The sequence below is a fragment of the Oncorhynchus clarkii genome, chromosome 2, assembly GCF_045791955.1.
Source record: "Oncorhynchus clarkii lewisi isolate Uvic-CL-2024 chromosome 2, UVic_Ocla_1.0, whole genome shotgun sequence".
In the NCBI taxonomy this organism is placed as follows: Eukaryota; Metazoa; Chordata; class Actinopteri; order Salmoniformes; family Salmonidae; genus Oncorhynchus; species Oncorhynchus clarkii.
In genome coordinates this window covers 62,723,839-62,743,143 of record NC_092148.1, presented here as the reverse complement: position 1 = coordinate 62,743,143, position 19,305 = coordinate 62,723,839, and the positions used below count along the sequence as shown (strand labels likewise).

The 19,305-nt window shown below is 49.6% G+C and overlaps 1 protein-coding gene across 1 annotated transcript in view; it reads left to right on the top strand.

Moving 5' to 3' along the window:
• The first annotated feature begins 62 nt into the window (after positions 1-62).
• Positions 63-19,305, top strand: part of LOC139371306 (capping protein regulator and myosin 1 linker 2) — a 45,032-nt gene continuing 25,789 nt past the window's right edge. The window contains exons 1-17 of the mRNA XM_071111623.1: positions 63-207; positions 473-567; positions 1,102-1,152; positions 10,132-10,191; positions 12,485-12,606; positions 12,895-12,992; positions 13,133-13,203; positions 13,347-13,496; positions 14,074-14,162; positions 16,014-16,108; positions 16,231-16,317; positions 16,524-16,633; positions 17,149-17,226; positions 17,374-17,450; positions 17,523-17,627; positions 17,784-17,853; positions 18,095-18,176. Of these exons, the coding sequence (XP_070967724.1) occupies positions 171-207; positions 473-567; positions 1,102-1,152; positions 10,132-10,191; positions 12,485-12,606; positions 12,895-12,992; positions 13,133-13,203; positions 13,347-13,496; positions 14,074-14,162; positions 16,014-16,108; positions 16,231-16,317; positions 16,524-16,633; positions 17,149-17,226; positions 17,374-17,450; positions 17,523-17,627; positions 17,784-17,853; positions 18,095-18,176 (1,477 nt within the window). The 5' untranslated portion in view covers positions 63-170. The remainder of the gene's footprint in view (positions 208-472; positions 568-1,101; positions 1,153-10,131; positions 10,192-12,484; positions 12,607-12,894; positions 12,993-13,132; positions 13,204-13,346; positions 13,497-14,073; positions 14,163-16,013; positions 16,109-16,230; positions 16,318-16,523; positions 16,634-17,148; positions 17,227-17,373; positions 17,451-17,522; positions 17,628-17,783; positions 17,854-18,094; positions 18,177-19,305) is intronic.

Here is a 19,305-nt window from a genome sequence, read left to right as displayed (position 1 = left end):
GTTGTCATTTCCTGTCTCAGGGCTCCTAGCTGGCTATGGTTTCACTCTGAGTGTGGTAGACAGCAGCAGGATGTGTGTGTGTGTACCTCCCAGACCTGCCTGAGCTGCCTCCGCTGCTGCTACTCCCACGCTCTCTCTTACCCCTACTGACAAGAGCTGGGCCCAACATCATGGCTGGCAATACTGACATCTCTTACAGCTTGCAAGGTATGGAGCTCCACTGTTTTTCCTGCCACTTATCTTTCACAATGTATTCCTGTTTGTCTGCTCATTTAAGATTGAGATGGCCTCTTTTTTTCTCCTGTCTCCCCCCGCCCACCCACCCCAAATATATATTTGTGTTACGGCGGTGCCTGTGTCCTCAGGCCAAAGATCTGTCTGAATGCCGGGCTGAATCTGAAATATTTTATTTATTGTATGAATGGCTCGCTGTCCCTGTTATTGTCATTCTTCTCTATTCTCTCCTGAGAAGAGCACATCACTCAGCTGCTGAAGCCCCAGAAGATTTGTCTCATGCGGCAGGTGCAGCTAAACCAACCCAAGGGGAAGGCTGAGAGCAGGGCTCTGGTGAGTAGGGACCTCGTGGTCCCTGGATCCAACAAATCACTGTGGTGGGTGGTTTTTAACCTGTTCTGGTTAAGAAAACCCTGCTACTTGGCATCGGCTGGGGCTTATTTGGCGTTGTTGGCATTTGTTTATGTTGACCACAGAGGGTTGAACTATATTAGCTGTGTGTGTTTAAATGTGCAAAAGAGCAGCAGCCAATTATCTGGAATCTGGTGTGTTTGCATGTTGGGCTGGAACAAAATGCTACCGGAGGGTCTCCAGGAGGAAGGTTCACCCCTAGAGAAATACAGTGTATCTGTTCGTAATGTGGCTGAAGTTACCAGGTTCCACCTGCAAGTGGAGCTATTAAGCTGACAGCTGACAGTCTACACTGCAATGTGAATGGGGGAGAATTTGAATAAACCTCCAATACAGTTAGCTACATACAATGTACTCCTTTCTCACTCACACACACTCTCTCACACACTAGACAGACAGTCATTGATCTTGTAGTGGTTACTGACATGTTTGTTTTTGTTTACACTTTGCAACCAGGTGATGACTCTATGGAGAGCTTATGTTGTCCACAGTAAGCAACCTGCCAGGGTAAGTGTTTGTGTGTTTACTCATGTCTTGAACACAGTTGCTCCAACTGTAAATCAACTACATGTTAACACCATTGCTTGAGTCTGGTTATGGTCAGTCAGGACTCATTTACAGTCTGATATGAGCTTACAGAAGAATGAGGAAATGATTGTAAAAAATAGACTTTAGTTACTGGAAGTCAGGTATGTATCTCCCTTTAGAAGAAATACCCAGCCAGTGCCAACTGAGTCCCAGCACACACCTGAAATAACAGTGAAGACCTGCAGGCCAAGTTGAGTATTAACTTACCGAGCAGAGGAAGGGAGCATGAAACGCTAGATAGAGAGTGGAGGAAGGGAGTATGGCACGCTAGGGAGAGTGGAGGAAGGGAGCATGACACGCTAGATAGAGAGGGAGACTGGAGGAAGGGAGCATGGCACGCTAGGGAGAGTGGAGGAAGGGAGCATGGCACGCTAGGGAGAGTGGAGGAAGGGAGCATGGCACGCTAGGGAGAGTGGAGGAAGGGAGCATGACACGCTAGATAGAGAGGGAGAGTGGAGGAAGGGAGTATGGCACGCTAGGGAGAGTGGAGGAAGGGTGCATGACACGCTAGATAGAGAGGGAGAGTGGAGGAAGGGAGCATGACACGCTAGGGAGAGTGGAGGAAGGGAGCATGACACACTAGATAGAGAGGGAGAGTGGAGGAAGGGAGCATGACACGTTAGATAGAGAGGGAGAGTGGAGGAAGGGAGCATGGCACGCTAGGGAGAGTGGAGGAAGGGAGCATGGCACGCTAGATGGAGACTGGAGGAAGGGAGTATGGCACGCTAGATAGAGAGGGAGAGTGGAAGAAGGGAGCATGGCACGCTAGCTAGAGAGGGAGACTGGAGGAAGGGAGCATGGCACGCTAGATAGAGAGGGAGAGTGGAGGAAGGGAGTATGGCACGCTAGGGAGAGTGGAGGAAGGGAGCATGGCACGCTAGATAGAGAGGGAGAGTGGAGGAAGGGAGCATGACACGCTAGATAGAGAGGGAGAGTGGAGGAAGGGAGCATGACACGCTAGATAGAGAGGGAGCATGGCACGCTAGGGAGAGTGGAGGAAGGGAGCATGGCACGCTAGGGAGAGTGGAGGAAGGGAGCATGACACGCTAGATAGAGAGGGAGAGTGGAGGAAGGGAGTATGGCACGCTAGGGAGAGTGGAGGAAGGGTGCATGACACGCTAGATAGAGAGGGAGAGTGGAGGAAGGGAGCATGACACGCTAGGGAGAGTGGAGGAAGGGAGCATGACACGCTAGATAGAGAGGGAGAGTGGAGGAAGGGAGCATGACACGCTAGATAGAGAGGGAGAGTGGAGGAAGGGAGCATGGCACGCTAGGGAGAGTGGAGGAAGGGAGCATGGCACGCTAGATGGAGACTGGAGGAAGGGAGTATGGCACGCTAGGGAGAGTGGAGGAAGGGAGCATGGCACGCTAGATAGAGAGGGAGAGTGGAGGAAGGGAGCATGACACGCTAGATAGAGAGGGAGAGTGGAGGAAGGGAGTATGGCACGCTAGGGAGAGTGGAGGAAGGGTGCATGACACGCTAGATAGAGAGGGAGAGTGGAGGAAGGGAGCATGACACGCTAGGGAGAGTGGAGGAAGGGAGCATGACACGCTAGATAGAGAAGGAGAGTGGAGGAAGGGAGCATGACACGCTAGATGGAGACTGGAGGAAGGGAGTATGGCACGCTAGATAGAGAGGGAGAGTGGAAGAAGGGAGCATGGCACGCTAGATAGAGAGGGAGACTGGAGGAAGGGAGCATGGCACGCTAGATAGAGAGGGAGAGTGGAGGAAGGGAGCATGGCACGCTAGGGAGAGTGGAGGAAGGGAGCATGGCACGCTAGATGGAGACTGGAGGAAGGGAGTATGGCACGCTAGATAGAGAGGGAGAGTGGAAGAAGGGAGCATGGCACGCTAGATAGAGAGGGAGACTGGAGGAAGTGAGCATGGCACGCTAGATAGAGAGGGAGAGTGGAGGAAGGGAGTATGGCACGCTAGGGAGAGTGGAGGAAGGGAGCATGGCACGCTAGATAGAGAGGGAGAGTGGAGGAAGGGAGCATGACACGCTAGATAGAGAGGGAGAGTGGAGGAAGGGAGCCTGACACGCTAGATGGAGAGGGAGAGTGGAGGAAGGGAGCATGGCACACTAGATAGAGAGGGAGAGTGGAGGAAGGGAGCATGAAACGCTAGATAGAGAGGGAGAGTGGGGGAAGGGAGCATGACACGCTAGATGGAGAGGGAGAGTGGAGGAAGGGAGCATGGCACGCTAGATGGAGAGGGAGAGTGGAGGAAGGGAGCATGCCACGCTAGGGAGTGGAGGAAGGGAGCATGGCACGCTAGGGAGTGGAGGAAGGGAGCATGGCACGCTAGGGAGTGGAGGAAGGGAGCATGGCACGCTAGATGGAGAGGAGGAAGGGAGCATGGCACGCTAGATGGAGAGTGGAGGAAGGGAGCATGACACGCTAGATTGAGAGTGGAGGAAGGGAGCATGACACGCTAGATTGAGAGTGGAGGAAGGGAGCATGGCACGCTAGATGGAGAGTGGAGGAAGGGAGCATGGCACGCTAGATGGAGAGTGGAGGAAGGAAGCATGACACGCTAGATAAAGAGGGAGAGTGGAGGAAGTGAGCATGGCACGCTAGATAGAGAGTGGCGGAAGGGAGCATGGCATGCTAGATAGAGAGGGAGACTGGAGGAAGGGAGCATGACACGCTAGATAGAGAGGGAGACTGGAGGAAGGGAGCATGGCACGCTAGATAGAGAGGGAGAGTGGAGGAAGGGAGTATGGCACGCTAGGGAGAGTGGAGGAAGGGAGCATGGCACGCTAGATAGAGAGGGAGACTGGAGGAAGGGAGCATGGCACGCTAGATGGAGAGGAGGAAGGGAGCATGGCACGCTAGATGGAGAGTGGAGGAAGGGAGCATGACACGCTAGATGGAGAGTGGAGGAAGGGAGCATGACACGCTAGATTGAGAGTGGAGGAAGGGAGCATGACACGCTAGATGGAGAGTGGAGGAAGGGAGCATGACACGCTAGATGGAGAGTGGAGGAAGGGAGCATGGCACGCTAGGGAGTGGAGGAAGGGAGCATGGCACGCTAGGGAGTGGAGGAAGGGAGCATGGCACGCTAGATGGAGAGTGGAGGAAGGGAGCATGGCACGCTAGATGGAGAGTGGAGGAAGGGAGCATGGCACGCTAGATGGAGAGTGGAGGAAGGGAGCATGGCATGCTAGATAGAGAGGGATAGTGGAGGAAGGGAGCATGGCACGCTAGATAGAGAGGGAGAGTGGAGGAAGGGAGCATGGCACGCTAGATAGAGAGTGGCGGAAGGGAGCATGGCACGCTAGATAGAGAGGGAGACTGGAGGAAGGGAGCATGGCACGCTAGATAGAGAGGGAGACTGGAGGAAGGGAGCATGACACGCTAGATAGAGAGGGAGACTGGAGGAAGGGAGCATGGCACGCTAGATAGAGAGGGAGAGTGGAGGAAGGGAGTATGGCACGCTAGGGAGAGTGGAGGAAGGGAGCATGGCACGCTAGATAGAGAGGGAGACTGGAGAGAGGGAGCATGACACGCTAGATAGAGAGGGAGAGTGGAGGAAGGGAGCATGACACGCTAGATAGAGAGGGAGAGTGGAGGAAGGGAGCCTGACACGCTAGATAGAGAGGGAGAGTGGAGGAAGGGAGCCTGACACGCTAGATAAAGAGGGAGAGTGGAGGAAGGGAGCATGGCACGCTAGATGGAGAGGGAGAGTGGAGGAAGGGAGCATGGCACGCTAGGGAGTGGAGGAAGGGAGCATGGCACGCTAGGGAGTGGAGGAAGGGAGCATGGCACGCTAGATGGGGAGTGGAGGAAGGGAGCATGGCACGCTAGATGGAGAGTGGAGGAAGGGAGCATGGCACGCTAGATGGAGAGTGGAGGAAGGGAGCATGACACGATAGATGGAGAGTGGAGGAAGGGTGCATGGCATGCTAGATAAAGAGGGAGAGTGGAGGAAGGGAGCATGGCACGCTAGATAGAGAGGGAGAGTGGAGGAAGGGAGCATGACACGCTAGATAGAGAGGGAGACTGGAGGAAGGGAGCATGGCACGCTAGATAGAGAGGGAGAGTGGAGGAAGGGAGTATGGCACGCTAGGGAGAGTGGAGGAAGGGAGCATGGCACGCTAGATAGAGAGGGAGACTGGAGAGAGGGAGCATGACACGCTAGATAGAGAGGGAGAGTGGAGGAAGGGAGCATGACACGCTAGATAGAGAGGGAGAGTGGAGGAAGGGAGCATGACACGCTAGATAGAGAGGGAGAGTGGAGGAAGGGAGCCTGACACGCTAGATAGAGAGGGAGAGTGGAGGAAGGGAGCCTGACACGCTAGATGGAGAGGGAGAGTGGAGGAAGGGAGCATGGCACGCTAGATGGAGAGGGAGAGTGGAGGAAGGGAGCATGGCATGCTAGATGGAGAGGGAGAGTGGAGGAAGGGAGCATGGCACGCTAGGGAGTGGAGGAAGGGAGCATGGCACGCTAGGGAGTGGAGGAAGGGAGCATGGCACGCTAGGGAGTGGAGGAAGGGAGCATGGCACGCTAGATGGAGAGTGGAGGAAGGGAGCATGGCACGCTAGATGGAGAGTGGAGGAAGGGAGCATGACACGCTAGATGGAGAGTGGAGGAAGGGAGCATGGCACGCTATGGAGTGGAGGAAGGGAGCATGGCACGCTATGGAGTGGAGGAAGGGAGCATGGCATGCTAGGGAGTGGAGGAAGGGAGCATGGCACGCTAGATGGAGAGTGGAGGAAGGGAGCATGACACGCTAGATGGAGAGTGGAGGAAGGGAGCATGGCACGCTAGATGGAGAGTGGAGGAAGGGAGCATGGCACGCTAGATGGAGAGTGGAGGAAGGAAGCATGACACGCTAGATAAAGAGGGAGAGTGGAGGAAGTGAGCATGGCACGCTAGATAGAGAGTGGCGGAAGGGAGCATGGCATGCTAGATAGAGAGGGAGACTGGAGGAAGGGAGCATGACACGCTAGATAGAGAGGGAGACTGGAGGAAGGGAGCATGGCACGCTAGATAGAGAGGGAGAGTGGAGGAAGGGAGTATGGCACGCTAGGGAGAGTGGAGGAAGGGAGCATGGCACGCTAGATAGAGAGGGAGACTGGAGGAAGGGAGCATGGCACGCTAGATGGAGAGGAGGAAGGGAGCATGGCACGCTAGATGGAGAGTGGAGGAAGGGAGCATGACACGCTAGATTGAGAGTGGAGGAAGGGAGCATGACACGCTAGATGGAGAGTGGAGGAAGGGAGCATGACACGCTAGATGGAGAGTGGAGGAAGGGAGCATGGCACGCTAGGGAGTGGAGGAAGGGAGCATGGCACGCTAGGGAGTGGAGGAAGGGAGCATGGCACGCTAGATGGAGAGTGGAGGAAGGGAGCATGGCACGCTAGATGGAGAGTGGAGGAAGGGAGCATGGCACGCTAGATGGAGAGTGGAGGAAGGGAGCATGACACGCTAGATGGAGAGTGGAGGAAGGGTGCATGGCATGCTAGATAGAGAGGGAGAGTGGAGGAAGGGAGCATGGCACGCTAGATAGAGAGGGAGAGTGGAGGAAGGGAGCATGGCACGCTAGATAGAGAGTGGCGGAAGGGAGCATGGCACGCTAGATAGAGAGGGAGACTGGAGGAAGGGAGCATGGCACGCTAGATAGAGAGGGACACTGGAGGAAGGGAGCATGACACGCTAGATAGAGAGGGAGACTGGAGGAAGGGAGCATGGCACGCTAGATAGAGAGGGAGAGTGGAGGAAGGGAGTATGGCACGCTAGGGAGAGTGGAGGAAGGGAGCATGGCACGCTAGATAGAGAGGGAGACTGGAGAGAGGGAGCATGACACGCTAGATAGAGAGGGAGAGTGGAGGAAGGGAGCATGACACGCTAGATAGAGAGGGAAAGTGGAGGAAGGGAGCCTGACACGCTAGATAGAGAGGGAGAGTGGAGGAAGGGAGCATGGCACGCTAGGGAGTGGAGGAAGGGAGCATGGCACGCTAGGGAGTGGAGGAAGGGAGCATGGCACGCTAGATGGAGAGTGGAGGAAGGGAGCATGGCACGCTAGATGGAGAGTGGAGGAAGGGAGCATGGCACGCTAGCATGGCACGCTAGATGGAGAGTGGAGGAAGGGAGCATGGCACGCTAGGGAGTGGAGGAAGGGAGCATGGCATGCTAGGGAGTGGAGGAAGGGAGCATGGCACGCTAGGGAGTGGAGGAAGGGAGCATGGCACGCTAGATGGAGAGTGGAGGAAGGGAGCATGACACGCTAGATGGAGAGTGGAGGAAGGGAGCATGGCACGCTAGATGGAGAGTGGAGGAAGGGAGCATGGCACGCTAGATGGAGAGTGGAGGAAGGAAGCATGACACGCTAGATGGAGAGTGGAGGAAGGGAGCATGGCATGCTAGATAGAGAGGGAGAGTGGAGGAAGTGAGCATGGCACGCTAGATAGAGAGTGGCGGAAGGGAGCATGGCATGCTAGATAGAGAGGGAGAGTGGAGGAAGGGAGTATGGCACGCTAGGGAGAGTGGAGGAAGGGAGCATGGCACGCTAGATAGAGAGGGAGAGTGGAGGAAGGGAGCATGGCACGCTAGGGAGTGGAGGAAGGGAGCATGGCACGCTAGGGAGTGGAGGAAGGGAGCATGGCACGCTAGATGGAGAGTGGAGGAAGGGAGCATGGCACGCTAGATGGAGAGTGGAGGAAGGGAGCATGGCACGCTAGATGGAGAGTGGAGGAAGGGAGCATGGCACGCTAGGGAGTGGAGGAAGGGAGCATGGCATGCTAGGGAGTGGAGGAAGGGAGCATGGCACGCTAGGGAGTGGAGGAAGGGAGCATGGCACGCTAGATGGAGAGTGGAGGAAGGGAGCATGACACGCTAGATGGAGAGTGGAGGAAGGGAGCATGGCACGCTAGATGGAGAGTGGAGGAAGGGAGCATGGCACGCTAGATGGAGAGTGGAGGAAGGAAGCATGACACGCTAGATGGAGAGTGGAGGAAGGGAGCATGGCACGCTAGATGGAGAGTGGAGGAAGGGAGCATGGCACGCTAGATGGAGAGTGGAGGAAGGGAGCATGGCACGCTAGGGAGTGGAGGAAGGGAGCATGGCATGCTAGGGAGTGGAGGAAGGGAGCATGGCACGCTAGGGAGTGGAGGAAGGGAGCATGGCACGCTAGATGGAGAGTGGAGGAAGGGAGCATGACACGCTAGATGGAGAGTGGAGGAAGGGAGCATGGCACGCTAGATGGAGAGTGGAGGAAGGAAGCATGACACGCTAGATGGAGAGTGGAGGAAGGGAGCATGGCATGCTAGATAGAGAGGGAGAGTGGAGGAAGTGAGCATGGCACGCTAGATAGAGAGTGGCGGAAGGGAGCATGGCATGCTAGATAGAGAGGGAGAGTGGAGGAAGGGAGTATGGCACGCTAGGGAGAGTGGAGGAAGGGAGCATTGCACGCTAGATAGAGAGGGAGAGTGGAGGAAGGGAGCATGGCACGCTAGGGAGTGGAGGAAGGGAGCATGGCACGCTAGATAGAGAGGGAGACTGGAGGAAGGGAGCATGGCACGCTAGATGGAGAGGGAGAGTGGAGGAAGGGAGCATGGCACGCTAGATGGAGAGTGGAGGAAGGGAGCATGGCACTCTAGATGGAGAGTGGAGGAAGGGAGCATGGCACGCTAGATGGAGAGTGGAGGAAGGGAGCATGGCACGCTAGATGGTGAGTGGAGGAAGGGAGCATGGCACGCTAGATAGAGAGGGAGAGTGGAGGAAGGGAGCATGGCACGCTAGATGGAGAGGGAGAGTGGAGGAAGGGGGCATGGCACGCTAGATAGAGAGGGAGAGTGGAGGAAGGGAGCATGGCACGCTACATGGAGAGGGAGACTGGAGGAAGGGAGCATGGCACGCTAGATAGAGAGGGAGAGTGGAGGAAGGGAGCATGGCACGCTAGATGGAGAGGGAGACTGGAGGAAGGGAGCATGACACGCTAGATGGAGAGTGGAGGAAGGGAGCATGGCACGCTAGATGGAGAGTGCAGGAAGGGAGCATGGCGCGGTAGATGGAGAGTGGAGAAAGGGAGCATGGCACGCTAGATGGAGAGTGGAGGAAGGGAGCATGGCACGCTAGATGGAGAGGGAGAGTGGAGGAAGGGAGCATGGCACGCTAGATAGAGAGGGAGAGTGGAGGAAGGGAGCATGGCACGCAAGATGGAGAGGGAGAGTGGAGGAAGGGAGCATGGCACGCTAGATGGAGAGGGAGAGTGGAGGAAGGGAGCATGACACGCTAGATAGAGAGGGAGAGTGGAGGAAAGGAGCATGGCACGCTAGATGGAGAGGGAGAGTGGAGGAAGGGAGCATGGCACGGCACGCTAGATAGAGAGGGAGAGTTAAATGGAGCGACTCAAGGCATTAGAGAGAGGATGGGACCTGTGTTAGTACATTCTAATAATTGTTATACAGTGTAGAAACAAGTTATGCTGGCATCAATTTGTGTTGTTTGTATACTTATAAAGCAGAAATGCCTCACGTGGAAAAAGGGAAGTAACACAAATAAAATGTCATCTCATGTGACTGAAAGTGGACATGACTTTACTTATGCTTATGTCAGTTGTGTACTTTGCTATAGGTACCGTGACCATGGTTGGAGGCCCATGAAGGCAAATGTTTTGTTTAAGTTTCAGTCGTAATGACCTCCCTCCCCCACTCTCCCCTGTTAGCTGACATAGTAATGAGAGCTCTTATCTTACTTTGACTCTCATTGGAGCCGTAGCTCCCGGACCCCCCCCCCAACCAGGACCTCAGTTTCCCCCACTCACCCCCCCCTCTCTTTCTCTCTCTTCCCGTCACCTTCCCTTTCATGTATTAACCTGTGTGAGTCAGTATACATTTTCTGTGTTTGTATCCGTGCTTCACTGTTGTCCACAGTCTGGTCTCTCCCTGCAGGTGGAAAGCTCCTTCAGCTATTTAGAGATTTATGCCATCAGCATTGAGAGTCTTAATCAGGTAAACCAAATAATGTCCTTGTATATGTGTTTTAAGTGACATGTTTTGTATTGTGGTGTGTGTCACTTCTAACTTGTCTGTTCTGTTCAGCTTGAATGACGTATGTTTCTCAGTACTCAGTGCCTGAACCAGGATGCAAAAATGTGTTGCACATACAGTACCTGTACTGTGTATATAAAGGGAGCGGGAAACAATGGGATATGGCTGCCTGTCCACTGTGACCCATGGTTACCACTGCCTGACCACTGTGACCCATGGTTACCACTGCCTGTCCACTGTGACCCATGGTTACCACTGCCTGTCCACTGTGACCCATGGTTACCACTGCCTGGGTGTTAAGAGGTTTTAATGTCTGTTGGAAAAATAGCAGCCCTGATTGACAATAAGCTAGCTCTGATCACTGCTGGTCATGTAAATTATTTGCTGTAAAAACATGCTTTGTGCTGAATAAGAGAAACCGGGATCAGAAGCACATAGCAAATTATCCAACTCAATGCTGTTAAATGTGAACAGTAAAATATTCCAGATGTCATTTCTTTGTAATTTAGCAGACATACAGGAGCAATTCGGGTGCCTTGCTCAAGGGCAAATCAACAGGTTGTTCACCTAGTCAACTTGGAGATATCAAACCAGTGACCTTTTGGTTATTGGCCCAATGTTCTTAACCGCTAGGCTACCTGCTGCTGTTGATGTCCTCAACTCATCACCATATGTTTACAGTATTTGACCTACCACATATGAAGATGGAATTATACCAGTAAGAAATGGCGTAAACTTCAGATTTCCATCCACTCATCTGAAGAATCCCCTCCTTACGCACCTCTGGTCCCATTCCATATACACAGGATGCAGTCAAAGGTCACCAAACTTCAGTCAGGGCTCTGAGATTGTGGTGGTTTGTCTTCTGTAGCGCTGCAGAGGTTAACACTCTACGTCCTGTTGGTAGGAAACATTAGTCACCACCACTGGTTCAGGTACTCGAGGGGGGGGTAAACATGTGCAGACACTGTCATTCTTTCTCTGACTGTTGCTCAGTTCAGTGACACCAAATATGTTTTAGAACTAACCCAAGATAGACCACAGCCTGTCGTTTCCAATGGGAATGAATGAGCCTAATAGGGTTAAACTGCATTTTAATGTCGACTTCGCTTGATATGCTTTTCCGTAAGCAAAGGCTTTTTACACATGCTCAGTTCTTGTGTCTCGAGGGCTATGCGAGTGGAAATTTGAAATGTAAGTTATGGAACTCCCTTGCTGATATGAAATGTGGAGAATGATACATTTGCGTTCTTGTTTTTGGTTTTTTGAGACAAAGTCAGGCGCCAATGTCACCACTCACCACAATGTCTACAGTAGTGGGGTGCTGGTCAGTTGTTTGTTCACCCAGAACTGCCTGACTATATGTGATAAAGTGAAAACCTGCACCTGAGCCTAAACCGCTATATAGAAAATACACTGTAGCTACAGTCAAAGATGGTGGAATGTTTATTTTGACAGGGGGTGCAGTATTTTTTGCCAGGTTTAAATGTTTCTTAAAATTTCCGACGCTGATAAAGAGCACCTCAGACGGTATCTAACTGGGCATTCACATTCTCTCAAGATGCTGAAAGAAAGAAGTCATGTTTCTCCACTCCTGTTCCCTAGTCAACATTTTGCCTACATTAATATTAAGGCTATGTGAGAGGTTATAGACCTACAGTCCAGATTTCAGTTTCCATTTAACCCATCTGAACAGTAGGCTCCAGTTCCCTTGACGTACCATAAACCTATTGTAAGTCCCATCTTGTGACTGTCGAATATGTATAGCACCTCACAACCACACATCCATCCACACAATAGTTAATGACCCCAAACTCACCGGGACTGCGAGCTATGAGTCAACCCCTGCATCACTACTCTACAGGTATTTAGTTACACCAAATAAACAAGCAGAGACGGTGGGGTTAGAGCGTTGGACTAGTAACCGATAGGTTGCAAGATCGAATCCCCGAGCTGACAAGGTACAAATATGTCCTTCTGCCCCTGAACAAGGCAGTTAACCCACTAGTCCTAGGCCGTTATTGAAAATAAGAATTTGTTCTTAGCTGACTTGCCTAGTTAAATAAAGGTAAAAACATTTTTTTTTTTTAAAGAGACTGTGTTAATGTGTTTCCGAGTTCATGTGTCCACCCCACCATTTCGACAATCTTTCTGTCAGAATGTGTATCTGTGTCTCTGCATGGTGGTTGTATGTAATGGTGTTGACAGACCGATAGAAAGTCTCCTTTGTACTGTGTGTGTGTCGACCATTCAGGTGGTGATTGAGACGGACAGACAGACCTACTCTCTCAGTCTGACGTCTGTTGAGGACCTCGAGGCTATGGTCAGTCATGTGACGGCTTCTCTGAAGAAGATCTTCCCTGATTCATCTCCAGGGTGAGTGTCGTGGCAATGCAGATGGACATTTTCCTCCCTCAAACATGGTGAGAGTTGCTTGTGATATACTTATAGCAGAAACCCCTGAGGTGAAACATCTACCCATTAACCAACTGATTAGGGCTCCTCTTCTATCCAAGGAATGGAGCTTTTTTTACTCAGAGAGGTCACTTCTGAATCATATTTCAATCCAACGCCGATGAAAAAGTGGATACCTAATGTAAATACCTGTCATTTTAAGAGGATTCAAATGTGTGACATGTATGTGTGTCGATTTCCTGCCCTCAGGAAGATCCTGAAGAAGATCCCTCCAGACCTGCAGGAGCGGCTGTGGAACCTGGCAACCCGGGTGGAGGAGCACCTGACTGGAACACTGGGACCATGTGGTCAGTAGAATCAATCCGAGCACTGCAGCATTGTCCCCTCACCTGTGTGTATCGTACTATGTTGACATTGTGTAGGTGTGTGGACGTGGATTTGTACAGTATTTGACCGCTCTGCCATTCCTTGGTTCTCTACACTACAGGAGGCTTCTCAGAGACGTATGCTGCTCTATGTGACTTCAATGAATTACCTTGCAGAGAGGAGGTCCAATGGGTCAGTAGGTTACATCCCCCTATGACGACACAACATTCAATGTTTCTGATATAAAAAAATAAAAAAAACTACTATTAATATCAACTGATGTAGTCATACATCAAGAATATTAGTAAAGGTGTTTATGATTTATATTCTTTCAGGATGTGGACAACATTTACTATGTCCAGAATTGTCGAGAATTCAACCTCCTGGATTTCAGTCATCTGGAAAACAGAGATTTGGCCTTATCAGTGGCCGCACTTTCCTTCAACCAATGGTTCACCAAGATCTCCAGCAAAGACCTCAAACTGGTAAACATTTTAGCCACATCTTGGTCTGTTTCTCCAGGTCCAGTTGGAGAGCTCACTGTCTCATGTTATCACTCTCTATCCCTGAGTACTGCTCTCTCTGGGCCTGTCATGACTGTCTGTACGTGTTGGTAATGTGAGCTGATGATGGGATCCTGTGGCTGACCTAACTGGCAGCCTGGTCTAGGCTGCAGGGGCTAGCAGGGCTTATCAACAGTCATCACATGTACACACAGACTGTTGTGCCCTGGAGGCTGGATAATGACTTCATAATCTAGCTACTTTTGTGTTAGTGATACTGGAGTGCCTTTAGGCAATCACATGGCTATGATGGAGTTCAGGCGAAATGACCTTCATGATAAGGGAGAGAAGCTGTCTGGAACTGCACAGATGTAGTTATATTTTACAGGAAAATGTATTTAAGGTGGTTTGCGACCAGAGCAAAGGGCTGACACTGAAGATGGAGATCATATGGAAATTCTCATTGAGATTAGATTTCCTGTCAGTGTATGGAGGCGGGATGGCTAATGATTCAATAGAAATCAGAGGAATAATAATCCCCCTCTGTATCTATCCGCAGAGCTCAGAGGTCCAAGAGCAGGTTCTCTTCATGATCAACAGATCCTCCACCTTGGAGGAGGTGTGTCTAGAGGGATGTGGGCTCAAACTGTGAGTAGTCTACTACCTGATACACCTTCACCTAATTAAAAAATCCCTTACTCCTTCCCTCTCTACCTCCTTCTCTCCCAAAACAGTCTACCTGGTGCCAGAAGCACAGAGGAAGTGGGAAATCTTTGGATGACATTTGATTTACAGTGCCTTGCGAAAGTATTCGGCCCCCTTGAACTTTGCGACCTTTTGCCACATTTCAGGCTTCAAACATAAAGATATAAACTGTATTTTTTTGTGAAGAATCAACAACAAGTGGGACACAATCATGAAGTGGAACGACATTTATTGGATATTTCAAACTGTTTTAACAAATCAAAAACTGAAAAATTGGGCGTGCAAAATTATTCAGCCCCCTTAAGTTAATACTTTGTAGCGCCACCTTTTGCTGCGATTACAGCTGTAAGTCGCTTGGGGTATGTCTCTATCAGTTTTGCACATCGAGAGACTGACATTTTTTCCCATTCCCCCTTGCAAAACAGCTCGAGCTCAGTGAGGTTGGATGGAGAGCATTTGTGAACAGCAGTTTTCAGTTCTTTCCACAGATTCTCGATTGGATTCAGGTCTGGACTTTGACTTGGCCATTCTAACACCTGGATATGTTTATTTTTGAACCATTCCATTGTAGATTTTGCTTTATGTTTTGGATCATTGTCTTGTTGGAAGACAAATCTCCGTCCCAGTCTCAGGTCTTTTGCAGACTCCATCAGGTTTTCTTCCAGAATGGTCCTGTATTTGGCTCCATCCATCTTCCCATCAATTTTAACCATCTTCCCTGTCCCTGCTGAAGAAAAGCAGGCCCAAACCATGATGCTGCCACCACCATGTTTGACAGTGGGCATGGCGTGTTCAGGGTGATGAGCTGTGTTGCTTTTACGCCAAACATAACGTTTTGCATTGTTGACAAAAAGTTCAATTTTGGTTTCATCTGACCAGAGCACCTTCTTCCACATGTTTGGTGTATCTCCCAGGTGGCTTGTGGCAAACTTTAAACAACACTTTTTATGGATATCTTTAAGAAATGGCTTTCTTCTTGCCACTCTTCCATAAAGGCCAGATTTGTGCAATATACGACTGATTGTTGTCCTATGGACAGAGTCTCCCACCTCAGCTGTAGATCTCTGCAGTTCATCCAGAGTGATCATGGGCCTCTTGGCTGCATATCTGATCAGTCTTCTCCTTGTATGAGCTGAAAGTTTAGAGGGACAGACAGGTCTTGGTAGATTTGCAGTGGTCTGATACTCCTTCCATTTCAATATTATCGCTTGCACAGTGCTCCTTGGGATGTTTAAAGCTTGGGAAATATTTTTGTATCCAAATCCGGCTTTAAACTTCTTCACAACAGTATCTCGGACCTGCCTGGTGTGTTCCTTGTTCTTCATGAACAAGCTTTCTGCGCTTTTAACGGACCTCTGAGACTATCACAGTGCAGGTGCATTTATATGGAGACTTGATTACACACAAGTGGATTGTATTTATCATCATTAGTCATTTAGGTCAACATTGGATCATTCAGTGCAGAGAATTTGCTGCACTGAAAGTAAAGGGGCTGAATAATTTTGCACACCCAATTTTTCAGTTTTTGATTTGTTAAAAAAGTTTGAAATATCCAATAAATGTCGTTCCACTTCATGATTGTGTCCCACTTGTTGTTGATTCTTCACAAAGAAATACAGTTTTATATCTTTATGTTTGAAGCCTGAAATGTGGCAAAAGGTCGCAAAGTTCAAGGGGGCCGAATACTTTCGCAAGGCACTGTATGTGATTGGTTGACACTTTATTATTCATTTTAGTTCACAGGAATAACTATTTTCCATTCCTCTTTCTCTCTCCTTGCCCTTCCTCTTGTAGGGATTTTGCAGTGAAGATGGCCTGTGCCCTGCGAGATCACACCTGCTCCGCCATCCACACCATCAACCTGTCAGCCAATCACATAGAGGACAAAGGCAAGCATTTAGTTACCATTGAAAACTTTTTAGGTTTGTCAATGTCCATTGTTAGTGTTCCCTGGAATGGCTAGTGACTACTCATCTGCTCATGTGTGTAACGTTGTGATATCTGTCATCAGGTGTGATAGCTCTCAGTCAGGAACTGGAGAATCTGCCCAATGGTCTCACCCAGCTGTCCCTCTCCAGGATTAGTGTCTCTCACAAAGGTACATTCCAACTCTTCTGTCTGCTGCACCCTTTTGACATGTCCATCTTCCACAAAGATGTGAATGTAATGTCTTTTACATATTCTATTGAAAGCATGCTTGACTACTTGGGTTGCTTTTGTTAGTGCTACATACTGTGAATAAGTAGAGAACCGTGCAGCTTCTTTTCTCTCTCTGATTCCTTTCCCTCCCTTCCATCTATCCAGGTCTAGGAAATCTGACTCAGGCGTTACGGCAGAACAAGGCTTTCTCCAGCTCTCTGTGTCACCTGGACCTGTCAGGGAATACAGGCATTCTGGCTACAGAGGAAGCTGTGGTGAGTGCGTGGGCAGCACTTGTTTTCAGTTCACTTCTTAGAATTCAGTCTCGCTCGCTCCATACACTATTACACTTGAGTAAAGCTCCATACATACTGTAGGCACTGCTAATCTCAGCTAAATGCATTTTGTAATGTATAGGGTGTATGCTATGGAACATTCACTCTGTGCTTATATTCAGTAATGGGTTGTCTAGAGGTTATTTGACAAAGGGAGGTTGTTTTGCCAGTACAGTCTCAAGTGACAGGATATGCATGCTACTTGATACTGATATGTGACAGGATATGCATGCTACTTGATACTGATATGTGACAGGATATGCATGCTACTTGATACTGATATGTGACAGGATATGCATGCTACTTGATACTGATATGACTTAATGATACAGGAGGAATCTCAGAGTAAATGTATTACTCCACTGTACAGTATTGAATTGAGTTGCCCTGTAGTTGGGTATGGCTCTAGTCTACAGGACCATAGCACTGAATAGCTTTACATCTTTACCTGTCAGAACCTGTTTAAGTTCCTGTCTGGGACCAATGCTGTATCTTACCTGGACCTGAGTGGCACAGACTGCCCTGTGGACACTGTAAGTGGCCTTTGCCCTTTCACCTCCAGCCAGTTTCTGTCATATTCATCAACTTAAAATACACAACCTGATCTGCTTTTCGATGTCACATGTTTGTGCCAATGTGAACCAAGAACCTTTACATCCCCAACTTCCTTCTCTCCCTAGCTGTTTGTATCTCTGTCAGCAGGCTGCTGCCCCAACCTGGCCCACCTCAACCTGTCCAGAAACCCCTTCTCCCACAGGTGAGCTCCCTGCCAGCTGTCATCTCTGACTAGTGTTGCCCAACCCGTCCACTGACCTGTCTCTGTCCCCAGGAAGGTGAGGGAAGTGACGAGGACTGTAAAGGAATTCTTCAGTAAGAGCAATGAGCTCAGATATGTGGGATTGGCAGGAACCAAACTACCCCCAGAGGCTCTCAGGTGAGTACTGATGGAATGTTAAACCAGTGCATGCCAAACAGAATGTGATGCCTACTTATAATTATGTGTGTGCATTTTGATTGACATATTTGTGTATACTGCTGTTTGATACGCATATTTTTGTGGTGAAATGAACCCAATCGGTCTTGTATGCAGATTGTTGTTGCAGGGTCTTGCCACAAATACTCATCTGTGTGGACTGGAGCTAGACCTGAGTGGCTGTGAGGTACCTATATATATATATATATAACACACGCATGTTGTCGTGGAAATTCAGTACTGAGAGAGATTTGGTCATTTCTTCAAATAATCATGATTTGTTAGACCGAGTAACCTAACCTTTACACATTTTTCTATCACAATGCACTGTACACACACACACACACCGTTCACTTTTTTTATCATCACTAACCAGGTAGCTGAGCTAGGTTTTGTCTGGCTGATAATCATGTGTATTATATGTGCAGCTGAGGTCTGCTGGGGCCCAGGTGATTCAGGAGCACATCTTTGAAGCCAAGGCCATCAGCAGTCTGGACCTCTCTGACAATGGTATGATTCCTCACTTCCCCATTTTCTCTCTTGCTCTCTCTCCTTCTCACCTTCTCTCTCTCGCGCCTTCTCTCTATCGCTCTCTGAATCGGATGCTCTCTCATTTTCTTCCTACCTGGAGAGAGTACAGGGAGGTGTGTGTGTGTGTTAGGTGGTGCCAGCAGGTGATAAATCACACACAATTCAGATAATATAACATACATTATTCTCAGTGTGTGTGTGTCTCATGGGATGATCCCCTGCTCTATAGCACAATGAGGAGAGGCCAGGACCAGCACAGCCTCACCAAGGGGGAGTGGAGGGGGCTGAAGGGCTGTTCTGGGAACTGTTCAGGGAGACTCAGGGGGACCAGTGTGTGGGCATCATTACGATCAAACCCCTTCACTAGAGTAGAGTATTCTGTATACATTTCTGAGCAGGAATCTCAGAGGGCAACCGAATGCTGCAGGCAATTTATATTCAAGGCCAAAGAAAACATTTGGTTTTCCATTAATAATATGAAATGCGAAGTACCTGTTTTTTCTGCGTTATTATTATAACTAGGCATACTTTTGGAACTACCAATAGAAATGAGAAAATGCCATTCTCTTCTCTTACTATGATCTACAGTGGCTTGCGAAGGTATTCATCCCCCTTTGGCATTTTTCCTATTTTATTGCCTTACAACCTGGAATTTAAATGATTTTTTGGGGGCGTTTGTATCATTTGATTTACACAACAGGCCTACCACTTTAAAGATGCAAAATATGTGTTATTGTGAAACAAACAAGAAATAAGACAAAAAAAACAGAACTTGAATGTGCATAACTATTCACCTCCCCAAAGTCAATACTTTGTAGAGCCATCTTTTGCAGCAATTACAGCTGCAAGTCTCTTGGGGTATGTCTCTATAAGCTTGGCATATCAAGCCATTATGATTTTTGCCCATTCTTCAAGGCAAAACTGCTCCAGCTCCTTCAAGTTGGATGGGTTCCGCTGGTGTACAGCAATATTTAAGTCATACCACAGATTCTCAATTGGATTGAGGTCTGGGCTTTGACTAGGCCATTCCAAGACATTTAAACGTTTCCCAAATGTTTCCCAACCACTCGAGTGTTGCTTTAGCAGTATGCTTAGGGTCATTGTCATG